The sequence below is a fragment of the Simochromis diagramma genome, unplaced genomic scaffold (assembly GCF_900408965.1).
Source record: "Simochromis diagramma unplaced genomic scaffold, fSimDia1.1 OVJJ01000649.1, whole genome shotgun sequence".
In the NCBI taxonomy this organism is placed as follows: domain Eukaryota; kingdom Metazoa; phylum Chordata; class Actinopteri; order Cichliformes; family Cichlidae; genus Simochromis; species Simochromis diagramma.
Window position 1 is genome coordinate 177764 of NW_024387444.1, and position 13360 is coordinate 191123.

Consider the following 13360-nt stretch of genomic DNA (forward strand, 5'->3'; position numbering starts at 1 on the left):
AAACAAGTTTTGTGTACAAAAAATAAAGCATTAAACAAAAAATAAATTTAAGCTTAATTAAAGTGACAAAAGATGTTATCTCACAGTTAATGTCTTTGGAAAACAAAGAGAAACACTCAGCAGTTTACACTGCAGAGATCTTAGGACAATAGAGTTTGTCTGAAACACAAACAGGTGAAAACACCAGACTAGTACACCTAAACTGCCAGGGCTGTCATCGGGTGAGACATCAGGTACATGGTGCACAAGGTCACAAGCCTATCTCATGGATAACACATTCACACTACGAGTCATTTAGAATCGACGCGAATGATCCTGAAATGGCCCTGTCTTTTGTAACTGGGGGGGAAGTGGGAAGAAGCCGCACAACACATGGAACAGGGGAGAACATGCGCACAACAGAAAAGCCGCGCACATAGCGCAATGGATTCAAGGGAAGGTGGGCCGGCTACCACTGCAACACTGTGGCCGTTGGGAACAGAAGGACATTTGGGGACAATGAACTAATTTGAATATTTAAACTTAGAATGATATATGATTTTTATTTTTCATAGATCTTGTTGTAAGGGGTTATACTGTAGCACAGCTGCAGTACCATCATTTTCCTCACCTCTTCCCAAGAAGTGCAACATAAGTCCTTGAGCCAGCATCATCTGACCAGCCCTCAGCATGCAGCCCCAGCCACAGTCAGAGGTCAGCGTGCTGCCTGGCAGAGGGGAAAACTCTTCCCTGTAGGTGAGCCAGACACGGGATGCAAAATCCCTCCGGAAAGCATCCACATCCCCCCGCGCAAACCAACCCCAAACCCCCCCCACCCCCCCCCCCCCCCCCCCCCCCCCACCCCCCCCCCCCCCCCCCCCCCCCCCCCCCCCCCCCCCCCCCCCCCCACCCCACCCCCCCCCCCACCCCCCCCCCCCCCCCCCACCCCCCCCCACCCCCCCCCCCCCCCCCCCCCCCCCCCACAATCCCCCCACCACCCCACCCCCACCCCCCCCCCCCCCCCCCCCCCCCCCCCCCCCCCCCCCCCCCCCCCCCCCCCCCCCCCCCCCCCCCCCCCCCCCCCCCCCCCCCCCCCCCCCCCCCCCCCCCCCCCCCCCCCCCCCCCCCCCCCCACCCCCCCCCCCCCCCACCCCCCCCCCCCCCCCCCCCCCCCCACCCCCCCCCCCCCCCCCCCCCCCCCCCCCCCCCCCCCCCCCCCCCCCCCCCCCCCCCCCCCCCCCCCCCCCCCCCCCCCCCCCCCCCACCCCCCCCCCCCCCCCCCCCCCCCCCCCCCCCCCCCCCCCCCCCCCCCCCCCCCCCCCCCCCCACCCCCCCCCCCCCCCCCCCCCCCACCCCCCCCCCCCCCCCCCCCCCCCCCCCCCCCCCCCCCCCCCCCCCCCCCCCCCCCCCCCCCCCCCCCCCCCCCCCCCCACCCCCCCACCCCCCCCCCACCCCCCCCCACCCCCCACCCCACCCCAACCCCCCAACCCCCACCCCCCACCACCCCCCACCACCCCAACACCCACACCCAACCCCCCCCCCCCCCCCCACCCCCCCCCACCCACCCACACCCCCACCCCAACCCCCCCCCCCCCACACCCCGCCCCCCCACCCCCCCACCCCGCCCCCCCACCACGCCCAACCACCCCACAACCCCCCCACCACCACCCACAAAACCCCACAACCCCCCCCCCCCCCCCCAACCCGCACCACACACCAACCCCCCCCACCACCCCAACTCACCCCACCACACCCCCACCCCCCCCAAACCCACACCCCCCCACCCACCCACCCCCACACCACCACCCCCCCCCCCCCCCCCCCCCCCCAACCAACCCACCACCCCACAACACCCCCCCCCACCCCCCCACAAACCCCCCACCCACCCCCCACCCCCACAAAACCCCCACCCCCCCCCCCCCCCCCCCCCACCCCCCACACCCCCCACCCCCCCACCCCCTTCCCCCCCCCCAACACCCCCCCCCCCCCCCCCCCCCCACCCCCCCCCCCCCCCCCCCCCCCCCCCCCCCCCCACACCCCCCCCACCACCCCCCACCCACCCCCCCACCACCCAACCTTCACCACAAACCCCCCCAACCCACCCCAACCCCAACCCACCCCCCCCCCCCCCACCCCCCCCCACCCCCCCCCCCCCCCCCCCCCCCCCCCCCACCACCAAAAACCCCCCCCACACCCACCCCCCCCACCCACCAACCCCCCACCCCCACCCCCCCCCCGCAACCACACCACCCCGTTCCCCCCCCCCCAACCAACCCCAACCACCCCCCCTCCACGCCCCCCCATGTTTGGATAGGGGGTTCGACGGACGCCTTGGTGGGACCGGGTCGCGGCCCCCCACCCCCCCCCCCCTCCCACCCCCCCACCCCCCACCACACCCCCACTCCCACCCCACCCCCCACCAACCCCCCACACCAACCCCCCAACCACCCAACCCCCCCCAACCACCCCCCACCCCCCCACCCACCCCCCCAAACCCCACCCCCCCACCCCCCCCAACCCCCCCCACACCCCCCCACCCCCACCCACCCCCCACCCCCCCCCCCCCCACCCCCCCAACCCACACCAACCCCCCCCCCCCAAACCCCCCCCCCACACACACCACCACCAAACCACCCCACCCCAACCCAACACCACCCCCCAACACACCACCCCCCCAACCACCCCCCCCCACCACACACCCAACCCCAACCCCCACCCACCCCCAACCCCCCCCCCCCCCCCAAACAACCCACCACCCCCCCCCCACCCCCCCCCCCACCACCCCCCACCCCCACCCCACCCACACCACCACCCACAAACCCCCCCCACCCCCCCCCACCCCCCCACCCCCCCCCCCCCCCCCCCCCCACCCACCACCACCCCCACCCCCCCCCCCCCCCCCCCCCCCACCACCCCCCACCCACCCCCCACCCACCCCACCCCCCCAACCCCACCCACCACCCCCCCCCCCACCCACCCCCCCCCCCCCAAACACCCCACCGCCCACAACAACCCCACACAACCCACCCCCCCCCACCCCCCCACCAACCCCCACACACACCACCCCCACCACACACCCCACCCATAACAAGGTCCTCAACAGAGGCTTCAGTAGGACTCTCTTCATCTGTGGCTAAAAAAAGATAAAAGGGATTTGCAGTTACTTTTTGTGTCAATTATAATAAAATGATCATTTTAACTTTCTTATTGCAATTTCTTACTTGTGGCTCATACTAATTGGCGTAACTGCTTAGCGCAATTTATCTACAAATTCAATGGATGGATCAAAGACACAATCCTGCTATTTCACTAACCACAAATATGAGAATGATCTAAACAATATCTACTTAGATGTTGATTCGTAAAAATTACACAAGTTAATACTGGTGCTTAGGTTATTTGTTACATACTGTACGTACATATATACTGTATACAATTTTTTTCAATAAAGTTGGGTGCTGGGTAAAGTGTACATAAAATAATTAAAAGTGAGCCTATAATTGTGTGGGGTATAATGATGTGTGATTCTGTTTTTTGTTTTTGTTTCACACAGTTTCCCCATCTTTTGGGGAACCAGTATTGTCTGTAACTTTGTTATTACAGGGAATTCAATCAGCATAAAAGTGTCCATTTATTTATGTACCTGCATGTGTTCATGCATACCTTCAGCCTTAAAATGGTAACATTTTCCCAGAAGCAGCACAGGAGAATTTCTACTGAATGACGTCTTTGGTTTGAGAGCCCAACCTAAGACACAGAGTAAACAGACAATATGTCGCAGCTTCATCGATGGCGAGATTTAACTGACACACCTATCCTAGGAAACTAATCAGTAAGTGTACAGGGTCAGTTCCGTGACTCCTGACTTCTTGTTAATAAGACGGAGAGCGTTCGCCATTGGACAAAAGTAGGCCAGTAGAGGGAAAACATACAATACAACGTGGAAAAGTTTGATGAAGAACTATTTTAAGGAGTGACTAAGCAGCATAAGACTGTGTGAGTGTGTGTTCTGTTGTAGAGAACATGGACAAGTCAAAGCAACACATCAGTGACGCGAGCATTGAAAACAAAGCAGGCACTCAGGGCTAAACATTGTGTGTGTGTGTGTGTGTGTGTGTGTGTGTGTGTGTGTGTGTGTGTGTGTGTGTGTGTGTGTGTGTGTGTGTGTGTGTGTGTGTGTGTGTGTGTGTGTAAGCCTGCAGCCAATTACTTACTGTACTTCACATTGTGCCACACGGACAAGAACTTTGTCTTCAATTTTTCCACCTCGTCGCTCCCTTTATTCTCCATTTGAAACAGTGAGGGAGGAAACCCATTCCCATTCAGCCTACAACCGTTTTACGTGACGCACACACAGTGTTAACTAACTATGACTTCGAGGTACAAAAATGACATGACATTAAAGCTTGCAGTGAGAACATCGCTTCATTTTAGTTTCCTCCATCCGTTCGTGTTTCCCTCACAGACGCGTTGCAGCTCCGTGTTGAAACATGTCAAAAAGATCATTTAAAACACAGTTTGTCGTCCAGTAGTTGCGATATGAACTCACACCCCAAACACGAACGCCAATATTTACATTTTGAGGAAGTAGAAACAGTGAAGTCAGGTGATCTCGCGGTGCTTCCGCTGGGAAGAAGTAGTAAAACCGGTGAGGGTTAGCCTGAAAAATAAATCCAGACAACCCGACAGGGCGGCGTTAAAAGCGGTTTCCCATTATTAACTGCCTTTAACTCCACTCTGCTTTGTTTGGGTAGTTCTTTTAATAAGAACAAGCGCTCTCTGTCGTACAAATGGGCAGGGCGTGGTATAAAAAAATATTTTAATTACATCGCTACAATGGCTGATGTTCATTTTCATCGTATTTATTTATTCATTCAGTCCTTTATTTTTTATGGATCTAGTCTACCGTTACAGTAATATACAATAGAGATTTAACCTATCAATGTTATACAGTTATCCTGATAATATTCATTTTTTCTCTTTCTCTTACAGAAATTCGACTATTTAGTTTAACTCCTATTACTGTTGAGACTTGTTAAGTCTTAACAGTGTTAAGACGGTTGCGACTTAATTATTTTAATAATGTTGACAAATTGTTCTCTAAATTTACGTGTTTGCTTTTACTACAGCTACTGCAGTCTATTTAAACATTTACTGTAAACCGATTTTCAGGAAATAAAAGCATTATTGAAATTGTCGTTTTTAAAAAACAAAGAACTTTATTCTATTATTTCACAAAACCTGAAGACAACATTACTCAGTGGCTTCTAAAGTAATCCGTATAAAAGAAGATGATAAAATGTAGTCTCTTTTCTTTTGAATGTGTTTCATTTGCATTATCTACAATTGACAAAGTCTTTATGCTATTTGTTTTCATTTCTACGGTATTATGATTATTGTTTACGGTTGTTAAGGACGACAATGAAGTAGTTCTTTTTTCATACATATATTTTTCTCAGTTATGTCGCACAAACTTCCAGCAAACTTCCAGTCCTTTTTAAAAATACTCCTTTGTTTAACTCATGCATACAAATCGGCATACAAAGTAACTTTTACTCAAGTGTCAAATGTTGAAGTTTAGTACAAATGTGAAGCACTATACATCAATATTTTACTTCTACTTATTTCTACTCCAATATATATTGAGAAACAAATATTTTAACTTACAACTTAATTTATAAATTATTATTATCCATTAACAAATACTGCTGCTTTACCCGTGAAGACAAAAAAAATGCAAGTAAAAATATTTGACATGTATAATCATGCAAAATTATCAGTATTATTTACATATTTCAGCTTCTTATAGGTCCTGCACCTGGTTTTACTATAATTTCGTGATAACTGCTTTTCCCGATAATTCTCAAGTGTCTTTAGTTTTGAAAGATGTTCATGTTCGCTATTCATTAATAGTATTTTATCCGTAATCCTTCTTCCTTAACCCACCCGAGTTCTTTTTGAAATGAGAATGCGCAAGTACTTTTCATTGGGTGTGTTCTGTGGCACAGCGTTACGTTCATTACGGTAATGATCCATTCTCCTGTTTTCCCGTTTTTCCCTGTGGCCGTATTGAGTGGAAAACGGAGTCTGCCTGCTGCCTGCCTGCCTGGGAATTTGCTTAAGCACATCAGCGGCCACTGCCATGGCTGAACGCCGCGCCTTCGCCCAAAAAATTAGCAGGTAAAGACTTAACATACCGCAACGTGCTCGCAAAATGCCCACCGAGGACTTCCATGTAGGTCGCCCTCAGACCAATGCTGAGGGAACCCTATGAAGGAGGCCCAGCCGCCAGCGCAGCCTTGCTGCTCTGAGCTAGCCGCTTGTTAGCTGTGACTGCAAAGATGCTCAGACCCACCCAGACAGACAGCGACACTGCTAGCTGCTACTGTCCTTTACCAGTGAATACTAACAAAGGGGTGATATCATATTTATGTATGTGTCCGGGGTGGAGAGGAAACAGACTTTCAATAATTATAATTACCGAAATGAACGTAGCTACTGTAAATTGATAACCGTTAATTTTGGACAAGTAGCTATCTCGCTTACAGTAGCTAACGATGGGCAGCTAGGTACTACTGACACTGGGAGAGATGTGCCTGAACTTTGTTATGTTTAAAGATTTACCTAACTGAAACGAGATTGCACATTTATTACTTGGAACAAAAGCCTCCCTCCGCTGATATCAAATACTGATATTATAATCTCTTCCCCGCCCCTCAGACAGATCAAAGTAATCTCTTTAACAAAGGGCTTTGTGCAAGCTGTCAAATGCCATCTTCCCAGTCAGTGTTCAGATAGCTGTACAGTACAGATCAACATAGACGTATTTAATCACTGTTATTGCTGATCAATTAATGTCCGAACAATGAAGGCGTTTTACAAATTGTTGAGCAAGTATATGCATGCGTGCCTGCTGGTTGACCTGTTCTCTGTGTGGTGCTGTTAGATGAGATAAGAATTTACATCTCTCTGGAGAGCGTTTCACTGTGATCCACAGTGAACGGAAAGATGATTACATAAGACCACAGACATGCTCCTGAGTGTTGTCTATTTTAAAATCGATAATCTATTTGAAGCAAATGTGTTTTCATTATTGAACTGTAGTAAGTTCACTATCATCTTGACATTTTCCCGTAGAAGTTGTTTATGTCCCGACTGAAAGAATATGAATCTACCATATATTAACTTTCCATCGTATTATTGGGACTTTACATTATTATTAAATTACTTACAGGATGATTCTGAGATGCCTTTTGGATGGCATGCACATGATCATGCAGAGTAATATAAGTCGCGGCCCTCATTAAGAAACCTGTGACATTTAATGACATTTTTCTGGCTCAGTTTAAGTAGACAAAGTAGATTTGTTATTGAATTTGGCTGCTTTATATTGCAGTTGTGATATTATATCTGTATTATGGGCATGACAGGCCTCAATAAAAGTTGAAATGGTTCCCTGTTAATCTTCTCACAGCCTGTTGGAATGCTTTTTAACATGCTAAAATTATTCACGTAACAAAGGACAAGAGTTCTCTGCTGAACTTGTTTAGCTACACTCTTTCTTTTTAATGAAAGCTATTATCACATATTTTTTGGCCTTTTGAAAGGGTACAGTGAAGAGTGACAGGAAAGCAGAGGTAGAGAGAGAGGGGAAGACAGGCGGCAAAGAGCTGTGGGTCGGATTCGAATCGAGGCTTGCCACTCTCAGCCATGGGCATACGGTTGCCTGCTCATCCCAGCGACCTAAACCGGTGCCCGCTATCACATATTTTAAGTCAAATTTCCTCCTACTCAGAAGGCACAGTCCTGCCTCAGGATTGTTAAGCTATGATTCTTCTTTTGCTTCCACTTTCTATTTTGCGCCTGGGAAGAGAAGTTGTTGTTTTTACCATCTTTGTCAGATATCCTGTTTGCTTAATCAAGTTATTCCTCTGTGCAGTGACCAGTGCTAAGTAAAGGTCTGGCAGGAGGGCTCGGGGAGCAGTGTGGAATGTGTTTGTCAGTGCAGCCTTGTGCTTTTTCCCCAGCTGTGACAGCACGGCTCTGCAGAGACCTCCTGATCTCTCCCACAGAACATAATCTTGTTCATCTTAAGCTGGAAAGTTGGATCATGCTGCTTTTGTTTTGTTTTCCTGCTTAAAATGATAACTGTGACATTTTGTTTGTAGTCTTGTCTGATGCTCATGCATTACAGGAGTGGAGATGATCGTAGCCGATTTAGAAAATCGGAAAGGGATGTGACTTTTGTAATGATCTCACAGACTCAATCACAAGTGATCTGTACTCACAATTGCTGTAATTATGGGCCAGAGTCTAAAGTCACCTTCAAGCTAGTCGTTATGATACAACTTTTAGAATGAGAGTGGAGAGAAACAGACACATTAGAGAGTTTGTTGCTTATGAGGAAAAATATTACAAAAAATCATAACACTCTGCATTAGCAGTGTAACATAACCTTGGCCCTTTAGTTTGTAGCTTTTTTCCTTGGCTTTAATTTGTTTGTGTCACTTTGGGCCTCTTGCTGCATTGTTTTTCTGTTCAAGGCAAAAATCTTTAAGTGGTTTTGGTGGTTGCTGTGATTTAAAGGACCTTCGAATGTGCGTGGCTACAGCCACAATTGAAGACTGAGAGCTTTGTGCTGACCACTGGGGTCCAGGGATTTTTCTTTTTAATTATTTTTTTCTGCTGTGTATTGGTGTAATACACGATGCTGTCTGAGCTAACACAGTGAAGCTCAGCAGAGACAGAAGGAGAGTTAAAATACAAAAAAATGTGATCCTCTGTGTTTGTTAGTTTTACATATCCCAGTGAGTTGCTTGAAGTAGCAACTGCATTTAGGTAGTTAGTTGGACATAGCCAAAATCCTTCAGCATGCCTTTTAAAAAAAATCTTTGTATGTTATGAGATAACCCAAATGATTCAATAAAAAAGCCTACATTTTTAGCTTCTCAAGGAATTTAAAGTAAATAAATATGCCATTTTTGCAATCATGCAGTTTTTTGGGTTTTTTTAATTCACCAAACTTTGACTTTTGTCAGTACTCCATATCATTGACTGAGACAAATATCATACTGGATACTGTAGTTAATCTTGTGTTACATAGCTGATATAGTGGTACCAGTGTTGTTAGTGTCAATTTTTATATACTGGAGGCAGAGCGAAGTATGTTTTCCACATAAATACGACTGGTGCTAGAATTGCATTATGAAATTGAGAAAAAGATAATGCAATCTTATTACCTAATGTTGTATAGGGGAAATAATATTTTGTGATAGATCCAACCCTCTTTATTGCACTTCGACCGCGTGGGACATTTTTTTTAATGTAGAACACTGACTGTACCAGGGACAGTCACATACCATACATTACTGGAAAGGTCTCACTGTACAATAAACCTTTGTTGGTGTTTCTGGGACAGTCCCAGCAAAAACCTCTGAAAGGATATAAATACATTCACCACATAGTGTCATATTTGAGATTACTACTTATAATACTTCTGTGGTTGTAGCGCTGTATTTTCCCAGTGCAACCACTGTTGTTCACAGTTTTGGATAAATCAGAGCTTGCACATGAGTTCAAATGTAGCTTCTGTCATTCATCTTGGCATTATTTTGCCAAGATGGGTTAAATTGGTGGGTTAAATTTATGGGTTATTCCACTAAATCTACAATAATCCATTTCATATGTTGGAGAATATGAAAATATTCATGCTTTGCTATATCAGTAGTAGTTACATCACTGTCCTTGGATGTTTTTTTTTTATTCTTAAGCTGTATACATAGTTGAAGCTATTCGCTTGTGGCACATCACTTTGAAATTGCCGTCTGGTTGCTTGTGGACATTGCAGGGTTCGGTTGCCCAGCTGACCTTCTAATGATTTTAGTAGCAGGTCATATGTCAATCAGCGGTATTTTTCACTTTCATTAGGAGTCTCTTCAGTTGCTTGCCTGAAAGTTTATCACAGGTCTTGCCCACTTCATGCTGCTAGCAGTTATTTTGCCCATAGTTGCTTGAAGTTACCAAATATCATTTGCTTTCTGTAATCTCTGGCTGTCACGTTGCTGTGAATTGCTTGCAGTGTGTATGCAGCTTTACACAGACACATTTCCATCACTGGTTTGTTCTGTTGTTCTGTTTTAATCACACCAGTACTGGGATCCGTCATTCATGGCCGTCATTCGTCCTTACTGTGAGAAATATACTGGGATGGTCTTAATATGATTCTAAATACTAATAAGCCTGCAATATCCACTTAATGGATGTCTAGAGAGACTTTTTGCATAAGCTGAATTATTTCTTGTCCTCTCTACCTGTTACTCTGTTTGCAGGACTGTGGCAGCAGAGGTTAGGAAACAGATAGCTGGACAGTATGGAGGCTCCCCACAGCTCTTCAAAAACCTCAACGTCGGAACAACAACAAGTAACACAGTGAGTAGTCTGAAAGGCCGCTGATCATTCATTGTGTTTACATGTAAACAGTTGTAGTAGTTGGTTTTCTTCAAATGAGATCGATGTTTTCTCTAATTGGGGTCAGGGGTGTTTTGCTTTGGGTTTTTGGTACATGTGAAAAGCTGCACAACTGTCTAGCAGAGTGCCATGAGGGATAACTATTGATTGTCCTGTTCACCACATTAAGCCTTTTTACACAGACATTTGAAGGTGTTGGTGCAGCTCCATCATTATTATCCCTTTCTGTTTTGTATCGTTATTGTTCTGACTTTGAGCTTTGAGCGTGACAATCGTTGATTGTAGAAAAGATTAGCAGGTAAGGCATGATAATATTACAATGGTAGTACTGATGTATAAACTGTTGTGCCTTCGATTCCACAACAAGGTCATGGTATCTAAAATCACATGCTGTAGGCAGTATCATGCTACCTTTATTTGGCTTAGCATCTGTGTAAAAATGGCTCGTGTTTGTTAAAGGAGTAGTGTCAATTGACCCTGAGTACTCCTGAGCCGAAACACCAACACGTGGTCCCACCTTCACTACTTAATTAGGCTGCATTTGGTCTCTAATTAAAACTGTGAAAGATATTCGTGTTCAAATTCCTCAAGGGGAAGAAGAACAAACATGCATGTACACACCCACACACAGACAAACACAGACACGCACAGACAGACCCTTAAAATGAAGCTGCTAAAACAGATTCTCCCTGGGTTCCACTTGTAGAAGCAGGCAAACGCTGCGTCCACACTAGCACATTTTCATTTCAGAATGTTTCAGAAGGATCTTCATCCACATTAAAATGCTGAAAAGCATATGACACCACTTTTCACGTAAAATGTTAACATAGAAACAGAGGACTGGTTGCTTAGCTATAGAAAATATTATGGTGGAAGAATACAATAAGAACAGCACTAACAGAAAGACCAGCGAGTTGTTTGTTTTTGCTAGGACGAATGGCAAGGTGGAAACTCAGAATTAATAAGCATAAAAGCTTCTAGCTTAGACAACAATGTTAGCAACACATGTGCAAATCAGAGAAGCAGACAAAGTGACTTATAATTAGCATATAAAGTAATTCTAGAGTTGATTATATTATCAGACATTTGAAACTGAAATGGAGTTGGAAGCCCTTTCAGGCAAGATATCTGTTTTAGAGGCCCTGAATGGTGTAGAGATGCGGGCATTAGAAAGAAACCCAAGTAGAGGATGCAGCCATAAGTTTTATTCAGATATATAGTGATTGGCTTGTTTTGCATTGCTTTGCAGTTAACTGTAGGTCTGTGTTAGCTCCGGTTGTGTATATTTTTATCACTCCTTCGTATGTCCATCACCAGTATTCTTTGCTTCTACAGGTCGTTGCTTTTCATCACCACAAGTTACAAAATGAATTTCATTGACATACACGGTGTGTGGTTACCACATTACTGCTAGTATCCTCCCCTGTGTCAACGCAGTAAGACCCATGATGTCATTAACCTGTGATAATCTGGCTGCTTGTATCAGCTTTGAGGATATTCTCAAATCCCACACGGGTCTTTCTTACAACTGATTTTTTTTTTATTATGAAATTAACAATGATCTGAAATCTAAAACAGTTCCCCTAACAGAATTGACATAAATCACCTCATATTTTAGATCTATTATTGCAGAACACGGTGCTCTATAATAGAGTGACAAATAACACCAGCTCTCCCTTTTTTCTCAATAACTGCATTTGTGAAACATTTGCTTAAAAGTAGAGACGACTTTATTAAGACATTTGTAGACAAAGAAAAAAAAGTAGCCGAGCTGTACTGACGTGTATGCCCTTAACAGCTACTTAACTTCTCCCATCCCTCTGATTTTCTCCCTGTCACACTTTCTCATCACCCACCAGGTTCCGCTCACGGAGGCGGTGGAGCCGGTGGATTTTGAGGAGTACCTTATCACTCACCCTCCCATCGTTGAGTCAGGTCCCCTGAGAGATCTGATTGAGTTTCCCCCAGATGACATTGAGGTCATCTACACACCCAGGGAGTGTCGCACAGTGGTACAAGCTGTCCCTGAAGACGGGTAAGGCTGCCGTGGAAGAAAGATGTGGAGTGTTCTTTGTTGTTTTTTTTCTTTTCTTTTCTTCATTTAATAGCATTTGGAATTTAATGTGTTGATCTCGAGAGACTAGTAATTGTTTGTAATGCAAATAATTTGTGTTAAATGTACAAACAAATGAGCTATAAAAGACTGTAATATATAGTGGAGATTGAATAATTTAGATAAAGTTGAGAGCACATATTTCAAATTAATGTGAAATCGCAGGTTTTAATGAGGAATAGTGATCTTGGTTCCATATTTCATTTTCCAAAAACAATTATCATTTACTCAATGGCAATATATTTATATGTCAAGGCTCTGTCCTTAAATCATTTGCTACATTTGTATGAGGCTGCGTTATCTTACTATATCTTATTAAATATAGTAAGATAAGCTTACCTACAGTTTAATAGAGGTGCAAAAATTAAGAATGGAAGTCAAATGCCTGTATATTAGATGTGTATGTAAACTGGTTGGTTACTAAGTTAATGAGCGCCTTGGAATCCTTCAAGCTATGTGGGCTTAATGTCTTTACTTAATGTACTGCTGGCTCTTAGTATTTCAGAAGAGATGGCAGAAGCATTACAAGTGTGCTTCAGCGTGTGATATACCAGAAAGATGTATTTATTTCAACACATTCAATGGTCTGCCATCCATATCAGTAAGCCTGCATTTAGAGTCTGACTCTTCTGTTAAAATAATGTTTGTTTGGTTGATTATGTTTGTCTGGCTGCAGGGACACTGATCCTCATGTTAGAGACTGCGTCAGATCCTACACAGAAGACTGGGCAGTCGTCAATAGAAAGTAAGGCTTCACCATGTGAAAATATTCTTAAAATACACATAATAATCCTGAAATAA

The 13360-nt window shown here is 46.4% G+C and overlaps 2 protein-coding genes across 3 annotated transcripts; one reads left to right on the forward strand and one right to left on the reverse strand.

Annotated features, from left to right (window-relative positions):
• Nucleotides 1-374: 374 nt before the first annotated feature.
• Nucleotides 375-4602, reverse strand: LOC120722578 (cysteine protease ATG4C-like). Of its 2 annotated transcripts, XM_040013609.1 has the most exons (4): nt 4194-4598; nt 3643-3726; nt 3062-3112; nt 377-784 (listed from the first exon to the last, which is right to left on the reverse strand). In XM_040013609.1, the coding sequence occupies exons 1-4, from the start codon at nt 4267-4269 to the stop codon at nt 549-551; spliced, it is 447 nt and encodes a 148-aa protein (XP_039869543.1). In that variant the 5' UTR covers nt 4270-4598; the 3' UTR covers nt 377-548. The 2 variants fall into 2 exon arrangements, with proteins under 2 accessions (XP_039869544.1, XP_039869543.1); XM_040013610.1 differs by lacking the exon at nt 3643-3726 and having other exon boundaries at nt 375-784; nt 4194-4602.
• Nucleotides 4603-5995: 1393 nt separating this feature from the next.
• Nucleotides 5996-13327, forward strand: LOC120722591 (dedicator of cytokinesis protein 7-like). The gene is made up of 4 exons (XM_040013616.1): nt 5996-6159; nt 10308-10407; nt 12306-12481; nt 13236-13327. The coding sequence occupies exons 1-4, from the start codon at nt 6122-6124 to the stop codon at nt 13306-13308; spliced, it is 387 nt and encodes a 128-aa protein (XP_039869550.1). The 5' UTR covers nt 5996-6121; the 3' UTR covers nt 13309-13327.
• The last annotated feature ends 33 nt before the right edge of the window (nt 13328-13360 follow it).